The sequence below is a fragment of the Coturnix japonica genome, chromosome 3 (assembly GCF_054131305.1).
Source record: "Coturnix japonica strain WE chromosome 3, WE-NBRP24, whole genome shotgun sequence".
NCBI classification, from domain to species: domain Eukaryota; kingdom Metazoa; phylum Chordata; class Aves; order Galliformes; family Phasianidae; genus Coturnix; species Coturnix japonica.
The window spans coordinates 13764748-13786687 of record NC_140665.1 but is presented as its reverse complement, the minus strand read 5'-3'; the positions used below and the strand labels follow the sequence as shown (position 1 = coordinate 13786687).

General features: G+C 44.5%; 2 protein-coding genes across 10 annotated transcripts in view; one reads left to right on the top strand and one right to left on the bottom strand.

Annotated features, from left to right (window-relative positions):
- The first annotated feature begins 9163 nt into the window (after positions 1–9163).
- Positions 9164–14256, top strand: NDUFAF5 (NADH:ubiquinone oxidoreductase complex assembly factor 5). Of its 7 annotated transcripts, none has more exons than XR_014944482.1 (11): positions 9164–9385; positions 9456–9496; positions 10281–10344; positions 10463–10510; positions 10603–10706; positions 11286–11325; positions 11877–12074; positions 12560–12620; positions 13575–13675; positions 13951–14033; positions 14148–14256. XR_014944482.1 is itself a non-coding variant. In XM_015856979.3 (11 exons), the coding sequence occupies exons 1-11, from the start codon at positions 9173–9175 to the stop codon at positions 14229–14231; spliced, it is 1020 nt and encodes a 339-aa protein (XP_015712465.2). In that variant the 5' UTR covers positions 9164–9172; the 3' UTR covers positions 14232–14256. The 7 variants fall into 7 exon arrangements, 2 of the variants coding, with proteins under 2 accessions (XP_015712465.2, XP_085398904.1); XR_014944480.1 differs by having other exon boundaries at positions 11877–12145; positions 13592–13675; XR_014944481.1 differs by having other exon boundaries at positions 11877–12145.
- Positions 14257–15959: 1703 nt separating this feature from the next.
- LOC107310894 (inositol-trisphosphate 3-kinase B) overlaps positions 15960–21940 on the bottom strand; it is a 48115-nt gene continuing 42134 nt past the window's right edge. For all 3 annotated transcript variants that reach the window (XM_015856978.3, XM_085542771.1, XM_085542770.1), the window contains 3 exons: positions 20383–20484; positions 19636–19707; positions 15960–18203 (listed from right to left, as the gene is read on the bottom strand). In XM_015856978.3, coding sequence (XP_015712464.2) covers positions 17988–18203; positions 19636–19707; positions 20383–20484 — 390 coding nt within the window. In that variant the 3' untranslated portion in view covers positions 15960–17987. The remainder of the gene's footprint in view (positions 18204–19635; positions 19708–20382; positions 20485–21940) is intronic.

The following is a 21940-nucleotide window of genomic DNA, read 5'->3' as shown; positions in this document are numbered from 1 at the left end:
CGTAAAGAATTTAATTCACATACAACTCACAAGATTCTTTCTCACACGGAAGGCAAAATGTATCCAAAAAAACCATTAAACAAAGTACACCAGCACAAGAAAAGATAGAACCTTTAATAGCTATTTAAATAATGCCTGTTATTTATACAGGCCAGAACATATTCCTAGCAGTAATTGTTTCCACTGTGATTTCCAGCCTCACTATGAAATGCTACAACAACAACAAAAAAAAAAATCTGTGCAAAAATCTTACAAAAACTGCCCATTTATGAGAACTCAGCAGCCTCAAATGCTCAGAGATACAAAGAATTAGAAGACATGAAGCAAGCAACTCCAGGAATGCAAATACTGACACACTGTGGATACTTGAAGTAAAACACATCAATATTGATTTGTTAGTAAACACCTGTACTGCACATCAGATGCCTTCTTTAAAGAGCTTTGAGAGAATGCTTGCCAGAAATTATTGGAATCATAAGAGCAACCAAAGCTTGCAGCTATTTAGCACTATGTATACTTTCAAACTATTATCAAGAATTAGGCAGGACTCAAATGTATTTGGTTCAATTGATTTCACTAAACGAGTGCATGCTGGGATAAGATTTTCAAAAGGAGCACTTATATACAACAGGAGTTGCCCAAGTGAGTTCAAAATAACAGCACAAATGAGATGCGCATTCCAGGTGGGATTAACACTAGTATGGAGAAGGGGCGAGATTCTAGTACAGCTTCAATCTCACTCATTGCAATAGCAGATCAGGTGGTGTTCTTACAGAGGCTGCGGTCCTATACCTAACAAACCAATGAACACCTGCTGCCCCCAAAACTCTCCTACTCTTTGAAGTGCATAATTAAACCCTGTGAGCAGTCACCAAATGCTCCTATTTGCCTGGCTTTAACCAAGAGGAAGATACCCAGATTCTTCTTTTCCAGACGAGTTCTGCCATTTCAGCAAATGAACTTGCAAATGAATCTAACAAGTTCCAGGGCTTGTATATGCTGTTAGAATGAGCTTAGGGGACAAAAAGAAGGAGGGAAGGCCACAGAGAAAGCTTTCCCTTTTTGGATGTAGAACATTGTTAAAATGGCTCATTACATCTCAGAGAAAGCACACACCCATAAACAAAACAATAAAAATCACCCTCAATGTGTTTTTGTGTCAAAGGAAAAAACCACGCTGGTTTCCAGACCTCAGAATGAGATCTGCTGGGGTGCTGTATGGTAAAATTATCCATTTAACTTTCCAGATAAAAATTGGGATGTCACCAAATAAAATTAAATCTCCTCTGAACCTTCTTCCCGGTAGCTTTCTTCTCCACAGAACAGACTCACCAGAAGATCAGACTCCTCCATTTCTGTTCCCCTCAAATCTTCAACATTGTGCAAGCTGGATGAGATATTATAAACCATTCTCCTCCAATTCTGTGCTATGTTTCCAAATCACACTGTGTTTCATTTTTAAAAGTGGAGGCATGTTTTATAACTCTATGGCAATCACGAATTCTATTCAAGAAATTCTATAAAGTGATGAATGTAAAAGAAAGTACAAGAAAAGCTGGCAAATAAAGCTCCACAGTGAAGCTAGCAGCTGAGGAACATAGTTCAGTCATATTTCTTCTATTTTCTTCATTGTAATCCATCCGGACTTCAATTTAAGGAGAAAAAGAAAAGGCCAGTTTATTCTACTATCACTTGCATACCTCATGCTGTAACCATATTAACAGGCCAATACTGCACAGCCTCTGGGTTACTAAAAGGAAAACTTATAGCCTACCTGGAACCCATTTAATCTCCATTCTAAATCCTTTTCTTCCTGCTTTTTCTCTTTTTCTTGGATACTTTGCAAGAGTTTCTTTAGTTCAGCAGCAAAGCTGCACTTCCTACAGTATCAAATTGCATGGCCAGAAAAATTAGCATCTAGAAAGGTAGACCAGTGCTGTAAATTAACAATGACCTCTGGCCTTTGGCTCAAAGTTAAGTGTGACACTGTTGTTCTTTTCCACCCCTAACTATAAGATGCTGGCTGTTGGCTAGGAGCCGAAATCTTAACTGTGCAGTTATCTGCAGATGCTTTTCCACTTTTCTCACAGGTAGCAGAGCTCACACAGCAAGCAAAAGACATACAGACCTTAACAGCAAGAACAAAAGAAAAATAAATGACTTGGTTGCTCCCCCCCCCCCCGCCCCGATGTCATGTGAAATGATGAGTAGAGCTACACTGAATGGAGTCTGAAGAGATCCTTGAGCTAAGAAAAACTCCCTTGAAACTGGGTAATGAAAGGGATGCTAATTTATATTTATGAGAGTTCGGGATAATTTTGCTAGGAGAAATTTAAGTGGTGACAATACTGCCATACTTTCCAATTTTGATAAAACATGTATTTCTTTTGTCAAAACGAATAGCCTTAAAACAAATGTGCAACATTGCCCTCAAAAAGTCTTAAGAGCCTTTTCATTCTATAAGCAAATAAAGAACACTTGACAGCTGCTGCAAGAAAAGGGAAATGAGCTGAATGCATTCTCAAAGTTTGCTCAGAGTTAAAATGACCTTGCTGCCAGCTTTCATGCATCACACTGCCTTGCACAACATGAGGAACCACTTTCTGATGGATATTGAGGCAGTAATGATTTCTGCCAATACATTTTTTAAAGACTTTTTGAAAAAAGAATCAAAAAAAAGCCACAACAAAATGTCCCAATGCATTAAGAGTTGAATCTTACATCCAGGCTTTCATACTGCTTTCAGGTTAGGGTAGTCTAACCACTTCAGTGATACTCACCATCCTTTGGCAAACCAGGTGACTGTAGCTCCTGCAGCCTTGAAGCTGACTTGACAAACTCCATAGGAAGATTACAACAGGGCAACAAAAAACTGTATATAAATAAATAAACCTTTTTCCTTCTTATCATACTCTTACATTCCCATTCGAACAGCTGACATTATTTTTCCCTTTTGTCCATAGTGCCACATGGTTCTGATGGGTGGAATCCACATAGCCCAGAGGATAACATGTCAGGAACACATTAAAGTCATGGCAACATAGTTCCTCTATTAATAACTTACTTCTCAAAACAGCTATTCCAAACTAAACAACTCCAGGTCTAAAATCCATTGCATGATAAAGTAACTTCAGGTCAATTTCTCTTCCTTCCCAGAAAATCACAAATTGAATTAAGAAAAAAGAAATGCTTTTCTCTACATCTATTGCTCCTACTAAACCTCACTAAGCATCACAGGAAAAAAATAAAGCCCATGGAGGTGCATCTTATAAACATATTCTTCTGTAAGATGAGAAACAAATGGACATTTACCCTACCAAAACGATGCCAAGTCTAACTTGCTGTCAAGATTTCCCAACTGCGTTACAAGAAAAATCTGTCATGCCGTTTTGTGCTCTTCAAAAACATCTTTGATTACAAAAACCCACTTTATTGCAGCGTGAACCAATTTTAACATGCTTAAAAGACCCAATTAAGGCTTAATGACTTGTTTTTTCCTTGCCTTTTACACTATACATAAAATCAATTAAGAGCAGAGTGAACTTTAGAGCGAGGTAATTAAGGGATTTGCACCATTCAGAGAAGACTTATGAAGCTGGATGAAATTCTCTCTGTATTCTTAAGAAGTTATGAGAATCATCAAGCAATTAAAATCTGCTGTCACTACAGTCTTTTGTTAAAAAAATCCCTTAAATATTTTCTGCAACTCATCTTTGCCTTCACTATGTAAAATCTTCAAGCAATTCTTAAGTGTATCAGAAGCGTCATGGCACAGTTTACTCCATTAATTGACTACCACAACCTCTAGAAAAATCAGTCAAATGTATAATGAAAAGCATTTTTTCTTTAAGAGAATTATCATATCAGCAATAAAGAAAAGGAACCATTTGGATGAAGTGTGATCTTACTGCCTGAAATCACTCCAGCTATAACCATTATACCTGGCTTAACTTTTAATTACACCAGGTAGAGATTTTTGCATGACAAATGATTAAAAAAAAACAACAGGAAGCTCTTTTAAAGCTGTCTCACTAATGAATCTAAGTAATCTAACGTCCAAATCGGTCAATATACTTATATACAGCATAGAATCATAGAATCCTTAAAGTTGGAAGGGACCTTTAAAGCTCATCTACTCCAACTCCCCTGCAATGAACAGGGACACCACAGCTAGATCAGGTTGCCCAGAGCCCCATCCAGCCTCACCTTGAAAGTCTCCAAAGATGGGGCATCAACCACATCTCTGGGCAACCTGTTCCAGTACCTCACAACCCTCACTGTAAGTCTCTTTCCTTATGTCCAACCTAAATCTACCCTCTTGAAGCTTGAAGCTGTTTCCCCTTCTTTTGTCACCATAGACCCTGCCAAAGAGTCTGCCCCCTTGTTTCCTGTAGCTCTCCTTGCCTAGATATTGAAAGGCCATTCTCAGGTCACCTCAGAGCTTTCTCTTCCCCAGGTTGAACAGCCCCAGCTCTTCCAGCCTGTCCTTGTAGGAGACACGTTCCAACCCTTGGCTCATTCTTGTAGCCTTCCTCTGGACACACTCCAACAGGTCCGTGTTTCTCCTGTATGGAGAGGACTACACATCTGGATGCAAAAGCAGAAGTGTTTCCTTTGTGTTCATAAAGGATTTGGCCATTTGGGGGTCATAACAGTGATATTACTTATTTGGAGAATCAGAAATAGGTCAACATAATTAATCTTAACTGTGGCTTTAGAGACATTGTAGAAACTTCAACATGTGTTTTCTTACTATGTACACAAAACACTGGAAAAATTTCTGAAGTCTGTGTTTAACTCAAAAGAAATAAAAGAAGAAATAAAAGGGGAAAAATTAAATCTGAAGGACTCTACAGTTTTCATGTTGTCAGGCCTCAATGAAATTTTTTTCATTATCTGTCAGCATTCTATCAACAACCCATTTGTTTCCTAACTGAAAGGGAGTGAACCAAAGATACCATCACGCTCACCAGCAGCTCTCCACCTTTAAATCACTATACAAAAGAGCAAGCATGTGCCCCTTTCAGAGATGCTTAGCTCTGGAGGAAAAGTAGGTTATTTTCATAGGACAACCTGACCAGAGCTTTTCAGTCATTAGAATAATATTGTCACTGTAAAGGGATATGTTTAAAGTATATTCTGATGATGTGGAATTTGTACATTAAGCTAACTCATATACAAAGTATTGCGGGTAATGACTTTGTGAATAACACTTATTAACGAAGGTACCTTACTACTGTCTTCCCTTCTTCACAAGGTGAAACCAAATAAGCTTGAACATCCATATCAAGAAGTTTCTTTTAAAAAATTCTGCTAAGAGACATTACTCTTTCATGATCTGTTTCATCCCATGTGATATATACCTTAAAAATGGGAAAGTAGCTTGAAGCGAATGTGCAGAAATCAAATGTTTTAAGAGAGAACTGCTTGAGAAAATTAAAGTATATCTTCCATTTAAGAAGCAGCGCAAAGCTGTTACTGATGTACTCCACAACAATTACCAGAAACAACCATTTATTAAAATCCATTCAATCACAGCTTTAATTTCTTCCACACACACACACACACACACACACAAAGCTACATGAGAGAGTGAAGAAATCTCCTTTTGCACTGAAGGGTTCTATAACATCATCTATAACATCAAGTCACAAAACACTGAGTCTCCATAGGCAGAATTTTCTCTGTGGCAGCAGATAGTGGTACTGAAGCAGCAGCCTCCAATTTCTCCCCTCTGGTCCATCACGAACTCATTCCTGGAATCAGGAGTGGATTGCAACAGGGACAATACAAGTGTTTGCACAACAGCAACTTGAAGATGAGACACGTCTGACAAACGATCCCACAGAAATTACTTAGTTCTCAACTAATCACTTCTCCAATCTGCTTCATTTCGTGGCCAGATGAACGTTTTGGCTGTCACATGAGACAGAGAAAGAATGGATTGCTACAAGGAGGGGAAGCAACAGTTTAAGCCTGACACCACCACCAAAAAGGCTCTTGTTGAACTATTGAACTATGCCAAAATATCAATTTCCAGCAGATTACAAGATTTAATTGGGGATAACAAAGTGAGTTTATGTGCAACTTTAACAGAGGTATAATGAGGTCAAAATGCAGCATTCAATTTGTAACCAGGAGGATGAATCTCTTTAAAAAAAAGAACACAAAACAAAACTTGAGCTTATTTATGGAGTCACAACACGCAGTTCTATACCACGCTTACACCCTGTAGCATGCTTGATGTCTCCATTTTGAAATGGTGAAGATAAGCAGAAAGGTTTTCCCCACTACTTTTATCATTTATAAGCTGACAATAAAACTAAACAAATTAGAAAAACATTGTGAACATTATGAAAACATTGTAAAGATACCTTTGATGTTCCCCTTGCAGCAGATGTCAAGTACTCTGGCTTACACACAGATATATTCACTTCTGAGTCTACATCTGGCTTACCATCACATGTAACGCTATCTGGAATCAATCTTGAAGGCAGATAAAACATACTATGATACAAATACAGCGGGAAATGGCATAGTATAAACAGCCCGAGTTATTCACAAATAAGGAACATCAGCACAAAAGAATGTTACAATATAGAGTCAGAAAGCCTAAAAAGGAAACAAAAGAAACGCACTACATGAGAAACGGCTTGAGGTTGCGTGGTTGGCTTCTTTTGTTTGTTCTGGGGTTGTTGTTTTTTTGTTCTTCTGCTTTTTTTGCCAATGTAATATGATGAATATTATTCAACATTAAAATGTAATGAAGCGGAAAATTAGAGAAAGCACTGGGGAATTTCAAACAGCTGTCTGCTGTAAAACGTTATCTTTCTACGGTTAGAAGCATGAAAAGTTACACGTCCATTCAGCATGGAACTAATCTTCCATGAGTTCCAATAGTGCCCATAGCACCTCCAGGAGGCAAAGCCAGCTTCTGTCAGATCTTCATGTGATTTAGTAACCTCTGCTCTGCTCAGACTGGGAGACTCTTTCACAACAAAAGGAAGCACTGGGAACAAAGCACAACTAGAATTTTAAATTATTTCTTTCCCAAACGTGACTTTTGAAACATTAGAGCTTCCAGCTCATTCACAGGGACTAGCACAGTGATCTATTGCAGCTTCAGAACAACAGCAGATATATTCTTGCCCTGTGGTAAGCAACTCTAGGGGGAAAAAAAGGAGAAAAAACCCTAACTCTAGATGCTTTGCTGAGAAAGTTCCCAAGAGCAACACATAGTTCCGCATTCTCAACCAGCATCTTATAACTGCACTTTATTTTACCAATAGGTCGAAGATGTAACCAGAGTATTTTTCCCGTGAATGCTTTCTCTGTGAAGAGATGCTCTCAAACTCTCTGTTTCCACATGAAAATACGCCAGGAATAAATAAATAAAAAAAAACAAACAGAAACCCCCCACCAACACTATATTCTCAATACCTTAACAACTCAATGCATGCTGAATTTGTTTAAAAAAATAAAATAATCTCATTTTGGTTGCAAAATACACAATAAATATTGTTTAGCCCATGCTATTTTTAAACAGTTTTAAATTAGCAGCCTTCCCTTCCCAAGGATACATAAGAAAGCTGCCATCAGGTTCACTTTGAGATCACAGAAGAACTACTTTCATTAAGATTAGATGCTGAACAGCATGAAATCCAAACTATCTATTCAGCTTCACTCAAAAGACCAATTCACACAGTTTGAGTAATGGAGTTCAGTTCAATGCTTTTATGACAGCATTTTCCACATGAACAGCTATTATGCTAGGCCTGGGATTATTAAATTCTGATTGTTGTTTTAATTACTAGCAGCACCCAAATCACTTGAACATGTTATATAGCAGCAACTCTATCTGACTCAGCCTCCTACAGGCACTAGGAGGTTAGAGTCCCTGTGCAAGGCATACAGGGCGGCATCTTCATGGGTGTCTATGTAGGCCACAGAAAGTAACAGCAAATATTTCCCATCAAGGTGTCTGAGCCTGTTTAGGTGAGCTGGCTACCTGCTAGCTTAACTACTGGCAAGGATGATCAAAGAGTGTTTTCAGGATTCTCATGCTGGAGAAAGATGGTGCAGCAGTGATAAACAAGAAGGTGATATGGCTGAGGAAGGGCATCAGGATACTAACTGTTGTATGGCAGGCTGTACGGTGACAATAATGAAAAGATGGCAGTAAATATCCAAAAGGTTATTTACAGGAAAAACTCACCTGTATGGAAGCCTTCAGTCTGCTGGAAACACTGAGACAAGTGTTTTGTACCTTTCCACCAAGGAGCAATCTCCAAGAGATGCTGCCTTAGTGGTGGTCAGCCCTTAAATGGGGTTTAAAGGAGATGGAGTCAAGCTCCACCCCTTCCAGGAGCACAGCTAAATTACTCTCACCTGTGCTCCCACAGCTGCCCCAACACTTGTCTCAGCTGATTAATCAGAGGTTCAGGCTGTGATTACCAATTTCCCATACACAGGTTTTGTCACTGACAGTGACAGCAAAACGCCAAATAAAAAAAGACGAAAAGAAGCTGATAAGCGAATGGCTCAGTGGAAAGATGGAGGAGACAGATCACAAGGCTGAGGTTCTGGCCTGTGGACTTAAATTTAGCCGCCGTCCCTGGCAATGTTCAAGAGGTGTCTGGATGAGGAGCTATGAGATCTGGTTTAGTGGTCTGCTATAGCCATGGTAATGGGAGGATGGTTGGACCAGATGATCTTGTAGGTCCTTTCCACAGAATCACAGAATCACAGAATGACCCGGGTTGGAAGGGACCTCAAGGATCATGTAGTTCCAACCCCCTGCCTGGCAGGGCCACCAAACATACACCTTTACTAGATCAGGTTGCCCAGGGCCCCGTCCAACCTGGTCTTGAACACCTCCAAGGACGGGGCATCCACAACCTCCCTGTGCAGCCTGTTCCAGGGCCTAACCACTCTCCTAGTGAAGAACTCCCCCCTAACATCCAACCTAAATCTTCCCTCTTTCCAACCTTGTGATTCTATAATGCCATGATTCCAAAGGTACGCACACAGGTATCACTTTGGGATATCAGGATTCCCAATAGCTATAACCGAGCTGTGAACCCAAAGCTTTACGATGCATTTCCCACCATGTCCCACACGGTGGCAGAGCTGTGGCTCATCCCACGCGTGCGCACATAGTGGCGTAGTGGGGATGATGGCGGCGGTGCGGGCGCTGTGTCGACCCGTCCTGACCGCCCCGCGGTGCCGGTGCCGGCTGTGGGCACAGCCGGGCCGCAAGGCCAACGTTCCCCCTCATAGCGGTACATCGCCGGGAGCGCGGAGCCTGTTTGACCGGCGGCTGAAGAGGAAGCAGAAGAACTGGGCGGCTCTGCAGCCGGCGAAGTGCGAGTACCTGCGGGATGAGGTGCGGGATGGGGCTGTGCGGGGCCGTGCCGTGCGGGGCGCGGTGCTGACGGGCGGCTGCTCTCCCGTAGGTCGGCTGCGGCGTGGCGGACCGGGTGCTGGACATCCCCAGGTACGAGCGTTCCTCCTGTGGGAATCAAATGTTATTTTATTATTTAGAATAAGATAAGAATATTTTATTTCAAGGTCTCGTTATATAAGTAAAGGAATTTGTAGTTATTAGGTAGAAATCACAGCTACAAAGACTGCAGCTCCTGTCTGTCCAGCTGTCTGAAATAGGCACTACTAATTTAATTGAATTTAATAACTACTACTAATAGGAACTACTGGTTTTTGGTGCTGGACAAATAAGACATGAGTAAAAAAGGATCCAAAGAGAAGTTAAAATAATTAACAATATGCCTGTATAAACTAGCAACGATGTATGTATTAATGTTTTATTGTACAAAAATACAAGTCGTGACATACCTAAGGATGTGCCTGAAGAGATATCGGGAAGGACTTTGTTTAACAAAGGCGTCTGGGACAGAATAGAAGAAGCTTTGAAGGGAATCAGCATATCAATACGATAAGAGTAGAGACATCTTGGAAACAGAAACAGCAGGATGGCGACTGACAAGATAGCAAGTGAACTAACAAATTTCAGAATGTAATTAACAAATGCAAACCTTGGGTAAAATTGTAACCTGGAATACCCAACCAAAGGGGAGATGGGAGGGGAAAACATGTGGGAGAAAAGGGATCAAAACTGTAACATCATGTCCATAGGTGCGCTTCTGCCATCAGGGCGCCCGCCATTGAAATCGTGAATAAAAACTGCTTTTATCAGAGATACCGTCCTGACCAAAAATTATTGAGGACATTTCCAACACTCCGTTACCGCGCTTGTCCCGCAGGACGTTCCCCCTTGCTTTGGACCTCGGCTGTGGGAGAGGGTACATCGCCCAGCACCTGAACCAGGTACGAGGCCAACAGGCCGCCCAAAGAAAGAGCTTTGCCAGAGCGCTGAGGAGACACCTTGACGCTTGACGCCGCTGTGCCCAGCCTGCCTTTGATGGCCGTGCTTGTCTTGTTGCAGGAAGTCATCGAAAAACTCGTTCAGGTCGATATTGCGGAGAATGTTTTTGTAAGTATCTCCTGAGAGCTGAAGCACTTCGGCGCCGTGCTGCACAAATGGTACGTTGCTGATGGTGCTTCTTATCCTTAACCTGACCTTAGAAAAACACTGTAGAGTCTGAAATCCCCACAGTCAGCGTGGTGGCTGATGAGGAGTTCCTGCCTTTCAAAGAAGACACGTTTGACCTTGTTGTGAGTAGCCTGAGGTATGTGACGACCACTTCTTTACTCTTTATTTAAATAGCTATATATGTATGTATTTTCACATTGCTGTCAGAATATCAGTGCCTTAAACAGCAGGGGTAGGTTAGATGTTAGGCAGCAATTCTGTACTCAGAGGTTGGTGATGCCCTGGCACTGTTGCACAGAGCTGTGCTGCCCTGAACCTGGAGATGCTCCAGGTTGGTGGGCCCTGGGCAGCCTGAGCTGGTGGGGGGGCAGCCCTGCACATGGCTGAGTATTGGGGCTGGGTGGGCTTGGAGGTCCCTTCCAATCCATAACATTCTATGAGAATACATGGACTCTTTTTCTTGTATTTTGACTAATTAATTGATCTGCAGCTTTTTGAGCCCTTAAAAAAACCAACACAACAACCTCTTAGCTATTGACATGAATTTCATTCAGCATCACCAGAGTTCTCCACAAATGTTTGGGAACTTTGGCAGGCTGTGAAGTTGTTTGTTAATTGAACACCTGTCTGTATATGTTATGTATAACATGTATTTTTTTTGCCTCCCCTCAAACTTCATGATGCAATTACAAAACGTCCGTTTGTGGTGTTACAGTTTACACTGGGTGAATGACCTTCCTAAAGCTTTTAGAGAGGTGAGGATTTGTTTTTAATACAACTTCTTAAATGAAAAACCAACACTTACCATTACTTGCATTCGAAGCTCTGTCCGCTTCCTACCACAAAAACAGCTCGTGTTACACTCAGGTGTTCTTTGCAATGTTTCTGTCAGTTTGAGGGCTATCAGTTGATGCTTCTGTTAACTTGCTGTCTCGATTAAATGTAGGATAAATAACCACAAAGCCTGTTTGTATAGTATTTCACCACCGCAACAGCTGAGATCATAGGAACTAATGTGAACTGAGGCGATGCTGTTGAAAACTTCTTTTCCAATGGGCTGCCTTTGGAGCAAGAGCAAGGAATATCTTCTCCTGGTTTCAATTCCTCCTTCATTTCAAACATGTCACCCCTTTGTACGAATATGAGCACCCTGTTATGGAATAGGAAAATTACAGACCGCAGTATATTACATAAATTGTATCAAAGCTGTTATGATTGCTTTTAAATTCATTTAAACAAAAAAAAACCACCCAGGTATTTATTGATATTAACAGCACAATATTTTCTTTTTCCATCTGTGTTGTAGATTCACCACGTTCTTAAGCCAGACGGAGTCTTCATTGGTGCAATGTTTGGGGGAGACACTCTGTATGAGCTTCGCTGCTCTTTGCAGCTGGCAGAGTTGGAGAGAGAAGGGGGATTTTCTCCTCACGTGTCACCGTTTGTTGCTGTGTCAGATCTGGGACATCTCCTGGCAAGAGCTGGGTTTAACACCCTGACTGTGGTAACTATACATAAACAATCAGAGCAATCCAAAACACCGGAGCTGCAGGTGTATAAGAGATACTATTTCAGGTGCATTGGTAACACAGTGCTTCCTTTCTTTTGCATGTAGCGCAGTTAGCTGAATAAGTATCTGAAATAGCCAGGACTGCCTCAGATTTTGGCTGTGCAGTGATTAAAGAAACCAACTGAAATGTATCTTTAGCTCATGGCTCAGTAGAGTCTGTATGGGCAAGAGTGGCAGAAAACGTTACATGTACTTGGAAGAACTTAGGATGCTCTTGCTGCTTCTTCTGAAACCCAGAAGAAACTAACAGCGCTTTGGTTAAAACTTGATCGTGTTTGAGCTATTGAGCAGTTCAGAAATATTAAGTACATTTTTTGAGTCATGTTCTATCTGAACAGAAATGACCGGCACTGTAAGTTAACATAATGCTATGAACTAAACTTGATATGTTCTAAAATGAAACCTTTGAATTCTTTTAGGATACTGATGAAATTCAAGTAAACTATCCAGGGTTGTTTGAGGTTATGGAAGACTTGCAAGGTAAGTATACACTTCAGAATCAAACATTTACTACATCAGCAGTGCAGATGTGGAAAAGTTAGTGCTTGTTTCTTGACTTCAAATAAAACTTACTGTAGTAGTGGAAGCAGTACTTTATTCCTGACACCTTGTAAGTCAGGACAGCAGACTCACCAGCACATCCCTATTGGCAAGAGTCAAAGGTTTGTTATTTGTCATCCGCTGTGAGTTTTCTGCTTCTGTTTTATTCCTGTTCTTTGTGAGCCTCTTCAGCATAAGCTGCTGAAAAAGCCTGAAGGGAAGATGAAATTATACATCCAACATAGCGACTTCTTCTGTGAGCCTGCCTAAGTAACAGGATGCTCAGGACAGTGCTGCAGAGTGAGACTAGAAAAGCCCGTAGTCTGGAGTTTTCAGAAAAACAAACATAGAGGTTCGTAACAACTAGGGTAGGATTATAAATGGAGTTGTCCTGGATTACAAAGTAGTTGTTCATATGCAGTCAGTAGTCATGGAACAGTTCAAGGATCGCCTCCTATTATGTGGAATGAAAATGGAAGGTCTGTTCCCTGCAGAAATGTTGGGATGCAGTAAATGATTGAAGAGAATTATATAACGTTAGATGTGGATTAGATCTTCTGGGATAGTCATTTTCATTATTACCTATTTGGAAAAAAATAAGTGATATATCTCAGTAAACACTTTGCACTGAATGCTTGAAAGAAGTTACATCAGAGAAACAAAATGCTCGAGGCCTCTGGCTGAAAAGTAATAATCTAAAATCATTCCTAGCAATGCAAACAGGAGATTGCAAAGAATGCAAAAGGCATTAAGAGGTTTGGAATCATAAAGGTACAAATCTTTGCTGCTGTAGATTGTACTCTTACAGTCCAACTGAGAGGATGCTGTAGTTGTTTGGATAGTAGAAATCTGCATGAGACTCATGGTGTATGCTGTATCTTATTTCTCTTAAAGCTAAAACATGTTTTTAGGTATGGGAGAAAGTAATTGCTCTTGGAATAGAAAGCCTCTGCTACACAGGGATACAATGTTGGCAGCTGCAGCAATATACCGAGGTACGTGTTTGATAGGTGAGGAGTTAACCCAAAATGACTCTAATGACGTTTTGTCTTTTCCTCTGCCCTCCCTATAGAAACAAATACTCTGAATAAATATATACTTAATTACAGTGACGATTTCAACTTCCTTAATATATCAGTACGTGATATGATTATTGTCCCATATCTTTCCCCACAATCCATTATGATGAACGCGCTGTGCTTAGTTCTACAACTTGAGAAATGAGTCATTTCTTAACGCTGCTGTTGTGGATGTTTTCTTTGTCTGGCAGAAATGTACGGCAATAGTGATGGTTCAGTACCTGCCACTTTCCAGATCTTCTACATGATCGGATGGAAATTCCACGAGTCACAGGTAATGTGATACTCAACTATTTCCTGTTTAAAATGCATCTTCAAACGACTTACACTTTAAAAGGATTCTTATAAAATACCTTAAGATGATCCTTCTGTTCTCCTTTCCTCTTAGGCAAAGCCTGCACAGAGAGGTTCTGCGACGGTTTCCTTGGCAGATCTGGCAAAAATAGATACATTTCTTCATCAGAAGAAATAAAAGCGGGTTTTGAGCTCCTATAAAACTTGTCAGTGCAGGTATCCTCCACTTGGTCACATTTTGAAGTGATAATCTGCATCCAGCAGGGAATTTTAATGCCTCCGCTACATCAGATGTGTAACATGGTGTTCATTTTCCCCCAGAGAAGTATTTGAGCAGCACACTAAGCAGTACGTACTCCTCCTATTTGATTAAGTTACTGTTCTCAAATATAACTCCTTTCCCACTATTTCAGTAGCACAGACTTGAGTGTATATCACAGTATTACCTTCAAATTGTTCCTAAAGGATGGTAGATCATAATAGATAGGTTTGTCACTAAGTACCGTTCTTCATATGAGAGCATCAGCAAACATGCAGATCGAACTTGATGTTTTTTGTTAGCTGGAAATAATGGGTGAAAAGATGCTGAGACTCTCATTTGAGCATTAAACTTGTATAAAATGTGAAGTGACTGAGTTTTGTACTGTAGGAATAATCTTACAGCACACAAATTCAGTTACTTCAGTTACTTCTCCCTCTCCTTGCAAAGACAGAAGTCATTATTTTTGTATGTAAGTAGGAGAGGTATCCAGAGAAGACTTGCACTTCATTCCAGCTTTAACAGAAGCTATCACAGCTTGATTTGATCTCTGTATCTCGGTGTCCTATTGACGCCAATAGCTTCTCTCATCCGCTGTATGGAGATCAGCCAGCAGGTGGCGTTCGATAGGCGGTCAGAAGCCTTAATATTACTGTAGTAAAGATAGCGCATGTTTGCAAAACAAGTAGCTCAGCACAACTGCTCACTGCCCTGCCCTGAGCAGCAGCCACCCTCAGCCAGCTCCCCTCTGCTTGTACAGTTTCTTCAACACAATGTAATACGGTATGGAACATCCTTGGGCCACCTTGTACAGCACCATGTGTGCAGACAGTGCAGTACTTCTGCCAGCTGCCCTCCAAGTAACATCCACCTGGCAAGCAGTGCCCATCCCCCCATGCAACCCCCCACACTCGTAATGCTCACCCACTCCATAGTGTACATCAGACAGAGCCCACTACACCCCATGTAACAGCCCTAACATTCCTGTGTGCAAGGCGCATCCACCCTGAGATCCCCACCAGGAATTATCACAGCAGATCTACTGTGAATGGTGCTCACAGGAATGAAAGCAGACTCTCATCTGTAATACTCTCAAGTCTAACGTTACAGTCAATAACTTAATGAGCCAGAGATTCTTCCTACCTTGTATAAGATCCTCCGGGGAGATGCTGCTTTGCATAAGCACTGGCAGTAAACTCTGCTTAGATTTGCTGGAGAACAAATACAGCCAGTGTCTCCTGTGCTATTGCTTTCTCTCTGCTGTAGCTGCAGCCTCCCCTTGTGTTCCATAGTTCCTCACCTGCACGGAGGGCTACGAGGCCTCTCCACACCCAGCGTTCAGAGGCTGCTTTGGAAGATCTCAGTCCCAGCACAGCACCAGGGGGCGGCAGCGGCACTGCAGGAGAGCAGCAAACCCGAAACCGCTGGGGGAGGTTGGAGCAGCGCCCGCTAGGTGCTGCTAGCGATTATTTTGGATACAAGGAGGTTTCACATCCCTAAGCAAAAGGCATCCCACAATTGGCCTTAAGGGCCCCGCGGTGAGCAGCACAGGTGCTGCCAGGTCTGTTTTCCAGGCTGGGCGCTCACAGGGACAGCAAACCCAGCCCTACAGTGAGCTGCACACACACACAGAGCCACACCACAGGCTGCTTCCCATAGGCCTTTATTGGGACCGTTACAGGAGGTTGGTACAGGCACTGTGCGTTGGTGTTCAGAGCAGTTACCCAGTGGTCCAAAGGGGAGGTGGGGAGCAGCTCACAACAACCATCCCGGCCTTCAGGAAGGGCAGCTGAGAGAAACAGTCCGCTTCTTTTGAAGCCACCAAGTGAGGGATCTGGTTTACAAACAGGCTTAAAAATTAATACATATATATATGAGCAACTCAGAGCTAAAGTACAGCGATAACTGGTACATATCTAAGCGTATCTGTTCAAATCCTTTCTCCGAAGCTGGAAAAGGGATGGTTTAAAAACTCAAAAGACAGTTAAAACAACGGGGATTCCATGCATTCAGGTTTAGTGTTTTGTGCAATTAAAATGGGATGAAATAAATATAACTTAAAAACAAACAAATGAACCAACCACCAACCCAACCTTTTCCGTGACACCAACGGAGCAGAGGCAAGTCTGTAAGGCACTTCTGCATGGGCTGCTCCCGAAAGCCTGACAAAGAGCTGCAGCACTGCAACCATTTCCAATGGGGAGATACAGGCTGAAACAAACCTTGACCTCAATAGTGGGGACAGATGTTGGGGCACAACTGTGACTGGCTTGATGGCCTGGTCCCCATCATCACTACCTGAAACAGACCCGCAGCACGGAGGCCCCGGAGCATCTCCTCTGCAGAGGGATGAGCGGGGCCTGGGGCTGCAGCTCAGCCCTGCCATCTGTCAATAGCTGACCTTTAGCGAGCCAGCGCTGATGCGAGCAAGCTGCTTAGTTCAAATGTTCCAGGAAGTCAAAAAATAGCCTCCGCCCTGAATAGGGAACTGCTTGTTTTCACAGGACTCGGAGCAGGGAGGCCGGACGCAGGCTGGGGAGCTCACGGCCGAGAGCAGAGCCTGCAAGCATCACAAAGACAAAAAAGAAGGGAAGGCGCAGGGGTGCCTCCTCTCTCCCTGCTTTGCCATCAAGACTGGTGTTGCATCTTGAATGCTGCTTGTCCCCGTGGCCTCCAGCCCCTGCTGGGCATGAAACTGGCCCCAGGGGAACGCTGGAGGTGCTGCGGGCAGGAGGGAGGTCCTGGGCCAGGAGTAGGTGCTGGCAGCACAGCCCCTACAGCAGCACAGCCCTTAGCATGCATGGGATGAAGAGCAGCCAAACTGGTTGGCTGCCTTAGGTTTCAGTGGGCTCCTCTATGCTGTTTTTCTCCCTGCAGCCCTAGCAAAGCCTCGATTCCCCACAAAGAATGGAGAGCTGGGGTTGAATCTCCAACAAGCAACTTGCACCATCACCATGCCACTGCAGACAGAGCAGTGCTGAGGCCAGCACCTGGCCATGATAGGTCCCTGCACCCAGCACACAGCCCTGCCGTAACTCATCAAGGGGGGAGCAGCCTCCACAGGGTTAAGGGGATGGCTCCAACACAAAGAGAAAAACCCAAACTTGCCTTTCTTGTGACTCCTAAGGACTCAGCACAGCCAGTTTCCTAGGGCAAAAGGTGCTGGCAAAAGCAGATACCCCCCAACAAAAACTCTTCACCATCTCCAAGCCTTTCTTGCTTGCACCCATTGTATATGGGAGGGTTCCAGGCATAGCCAGAGGTGTTTTTGGGATGAAGCCTCTGAAGCTGGAGCAGGGAGACCCCTGCAGCACCACAGAGCCTGGCTGCAGCATCCCTGATCCACAGCCACCTGGGAGGGAGGTTCGCTGAAAACCAGGCTGCACAAGAGGCAAAAGCACGTGCCCATCTAACCAATCCCTCCCAGGCTGCCACCAACTCTGTGAAGCCAAGGTTCCAAGTTCAGTATTTGTTCTGGCAGGTTAGCTTTGTATTTACACATGGGGGGGAGGAAATACCCTAAAAAATAAAACAAAACACCACAACAAAACCACCTTAAATAGGGAGAGTATAGCTTTAAAATTGGAAGGGCAAGGGTTGGAAAGTGTCTTGTAGTGCAGTTCAGAAGAGTCAGTTGGGGGCAGGTTTGGGTAGTGGCAGAGTCGGACGCGGGCTTTAATGCAAGTCCTCGCTCTGGGACAAGTCTGTCAGGATCTGGATGAGGTTGTCCAGCCCCCAGAGGTAGCCATCCTCTCTGTTCCCTTCCACCCAGGGCACGTTGTGCTGGAGAACTTGTCCTTCAGGCAGCGGGGTGGTTTTCCCAAAGTCGATCATCCAGACTTTGGCTTGTTCCTTTTTGTCGTGAATGAAGAGCAGGGAGCTCCCTATTACCTGCAGAGAGAGGGGGACAGTTAGAGGTGCATTGGCCCAGCCACATCCTCCTCAGCCAGCTGCGGGGCAGCTCAGGCTGCATTTGCAAGAGGTTAAGTCAAGATTTTGCATGAGCAAAAGCAATGCTTTGCAGGCAGCTTTTGCACATGCAAACCAGGTATTCAGAGCAGCTGATTTACTTCAATCCCTGCTTCTGGCAAGAGGAGAAGGTCAGCAAAACACAGGCACAGAAGAGAGAGATGGAATTTCAGAAACCAAGGCAAAGGTCCTTGGGGAAGGAGTGAGATGAACCTCAGCCTTCCAGTGGGAGCTTTCCCAAGGCCAGCCCATGGCAGCTGGCTGCCACTGCTCACACTCACCAGCCCCACAGGCAACACCAAAGAACAGTGTGCTCCCAGAGCAAGGGGATGGCACAGCATCCTGCATAAAGCACCATTCTGTCAAGCCCAGATCCCCCTCTAAAGCTCTCAGGCACCTCTCTTGGCTAGAACAGAGCATCTGAAGGACAACCTTGTGCTGACACTTTGCTGCCTGGCTTGGCTGGCTGGATCCTCCCACAGCTCCCTGGAGGAGCCCTGGCCCCTGGGGTGCAAGGAACCTGGCAGCCCCTCTGCTGTGCTTCATCCCGAAGCAGGACGGAAAGTTAATGCCTCTTCTTCGTAATTTTTAAGGCTTGGAAACTGCTTTCAAAACATCTTTGAAAGGCTGTTTTGTTTCTGTGTTTTCAAATGGACTCCTGGCACTTCATTGCAGGCAGCATTTTGTTTCCATCACTGCACTGACCTGAAACATTCATAAGTGGCGTTTCCCTGCATTTCCCCCACTGCTGTGCTGCGTGCAGGGGGAGCTGTGCCAGCTTCTCTTGCCTGTAAGATGCCAAGGAAATGCACTCTCAAGAGTTCATTAACCAGATGCAGCATCAAATACTCTTTGCCAATGCTAGTGTCCTTCCAGGAAAGTGTCCTGACTGTGGTGCCCTGGCTCAGCAATAGCAGTCTCAGAGGAGGTCTGCAATTCATGGCTAAAATGAAGCCTTGTTTGGAGGCATGGAGAAGCTGATAGCCACACAGTACCTCAGCTGTGCACCCAGGCAGGAGCTTCTCTCCAGAAGACCTCTATGCTTTTACACCTGGAACTTCTCCCAGTCATACAAAACCACAAGCAGCTTGAATTTCTCCTCAGCAACTTCTAACCTGCATGAGCACTGGCTTCTATCAGATCTGAGCCCAACCAGATGCATGAATATGGCACCAGTCATCTGCTGCATTCCCACATGAGGATTAGATCAACAGGTGTTAAAACATGGATACTAGAATTAATGGAAAGTTCTAGAAATGTGTAGCCTCTGACCTCCGCTCCTCTCTTTAATCAAGCTGAGACAAACCAGTCTGGTGTACCTAAGTGAGATGTGAGGAAGGAGAGAGAGTGTTACCTCATGGCACTTGAAGAACGGAGACGTCTCCAGGGTAGCACGGATCCCCTTCAACCGGTTCAGGTAACTGTTCTGGAATGACAAAGGAAAAGAAGCAGTCAGCTCTGTGAGAGGCCTGCAGGAAAACTGCTGCACAGGGCAGAGGGCTTCCCTTCCAGAACCCCCTCTCTCATAGTGTATATGTATGGAGAGATGGCGTTCCCTCTTTTTGGAGAAAAGGGCCACTCCAGCTGCAGCAATCCATCTGTAGGCTTTATATTGTACAGCTTAAAATGGGAGTCCTTTGTCCAATAGGGTAGTTGTCAGCCTGTATGAGTTGTTCCCAGCCAGATCTCTTACTCTCTGGGCAATGTGGTGCAACCCAGGAAGTTCTGTGGTGTGCCCGTGCCCAGGGCACATTGTGTGGGGCAGCCCACCCTGCAGTGCAGCAGTCCTGGCCCTGTCACACCTCAGGCCAGAAGCAAAGCTGGGAACAGCCCTTAGCCCAGGGGATGGGGGGATAGAGCCTCTGCAGTGGGTTTTGGGCTGAACCCCGAGCACCCTCAGTGGCCTTTGACCTGGTAAGTACCACTGCAGCAAACATGTGCCACTTCCCAGTCTTCTGCTGCTTTCTGCTGCTCTCCCTCCACCCACACACCAGGATGGGGTTTCTCTTCCCCATCTCTCTTTTCAGAGAGCTACCCTGGGCTGCAGAGCAGCCACCAGAGGAACCCTCTCCCTGCAGATCCCGCAGTATCTCCCACTCACCAGCACATTGCGGTTCCCCCTTGTGAACTCCCTGAAGGCCTCAGTGACCTGTTCCTTTGTCCGCGTCTTCTTGAAGTCCCGGTTCACAGTGCCGTCCTCTTTCTGGAAAGAAAGGCAGCGCTGTGAGCAGGACAGGGAGACGGGCAGCCAGGGGAGGGCTTGAGTGTTCCAGCAGCCACATGCGTCCCTATGCAGGGTGTGGGCAGTGGAGTGAGAGGGCAGGAGCCAAAAAACATCCTGTAGGCTGGGGAAGATGAATAAGGATGAAGAAGCAGAGCAGGGGCTGGGTGAGATGAGCCCAGCACCAAGAGCAGAACCCGTGTGCAGTTCAGGACCTCCTGCCCAAGTAAGCATCCTATCTGTAGGTCACACGTGCTCAGCTCTCACTACCTGGCTTTGGCTGCAGCCACGTATGCATCAGGACTCGCTGAGCACGCACACAACGTATAGGGGAAGTGGACAGCACCACCACACATCCGTCACGTGAATCCTGATGTGGTGGCTCCAACATCAGCCCACCCTCTCCCAGGGGGATGACAGACATCAGTCTGTAGGAGTGCCACGGCATGAATTCCACAAGTAAGGAGCACAACTTTTTCCACAAAGCATCCCAGAAAGGAGATGGACTTCCAAGTGCTCATAAAAATAATGCAAGCTGCAGATGGCCTTTCCGATAAGGCAGTCTTCACGAAAGCCAAGAGGGCTGCCCATAATGCTGCTCCCACAATTACCTCCCTCCCACGGCTTCCTTGCCCAGCCAGATGCTGCTGCCACAGGGTTGATGACTGCGGTGACATTTGCAGGTGTCTGAGCCCCATGGGGGCTGGCTTCTACACTACACAACTGTGAGGGGGCTGATAAGAGCTACGGCCGCTTTCCCTGCCAGCAGGTCCAATTGGTGCCTGTGGCACTGGGACAGGGCTGAGTTTGGCCACCAGCACCAAGGGCCAAAGGGCTCACAAGCTGCCCAGCTGGGGTATAACAGGCACAGGTACTTAGGAGCTGTTATCATCCCCTACCGATGGCCCAGTCCCAGGAATGTTTCTGTAGCAATATCCAACCACGGCCTTGCTGTGGGAAGTGGTGAACAACTCTCAGGTCACAGCAGGAACTTGAACAATTTTTTTTTTTTTTTTTTTTTTTTGCAGAGGGCAACTCTCCAGAAAGCTCAAACTGGGTCAAGAGGGAACATTTGTACTTCTTTAACTCATTAACATTGTTAATAGCTGCTGTTCATAACTCCAGAAAGTTAAGTAAGTGGCACTAACTACGTTACGCAAAGGAAGATCTCCATTCTGGAGAGGAAGAGCCATAACCTTGAGGTCACAGGGAAAGCAGGAGCTCAGCTGGCAGAGTCTCCCCATCCCTGTCCCCATCCTCACTGCCAGCCCTGCACTGCCCACTAGTGCTGCTGCTGCTCCCCTCCTCCTGTTATGCCCATCCAGCCCATGCCCCCAGGACCAGACCCTGCCCCTTCTGTAAGCATCCAGCTGCTGGCTTAAAACACACCTCCCTCATCGGCATCAGTCCATAAGCAAAGGGTTCACTGCCTCTTATC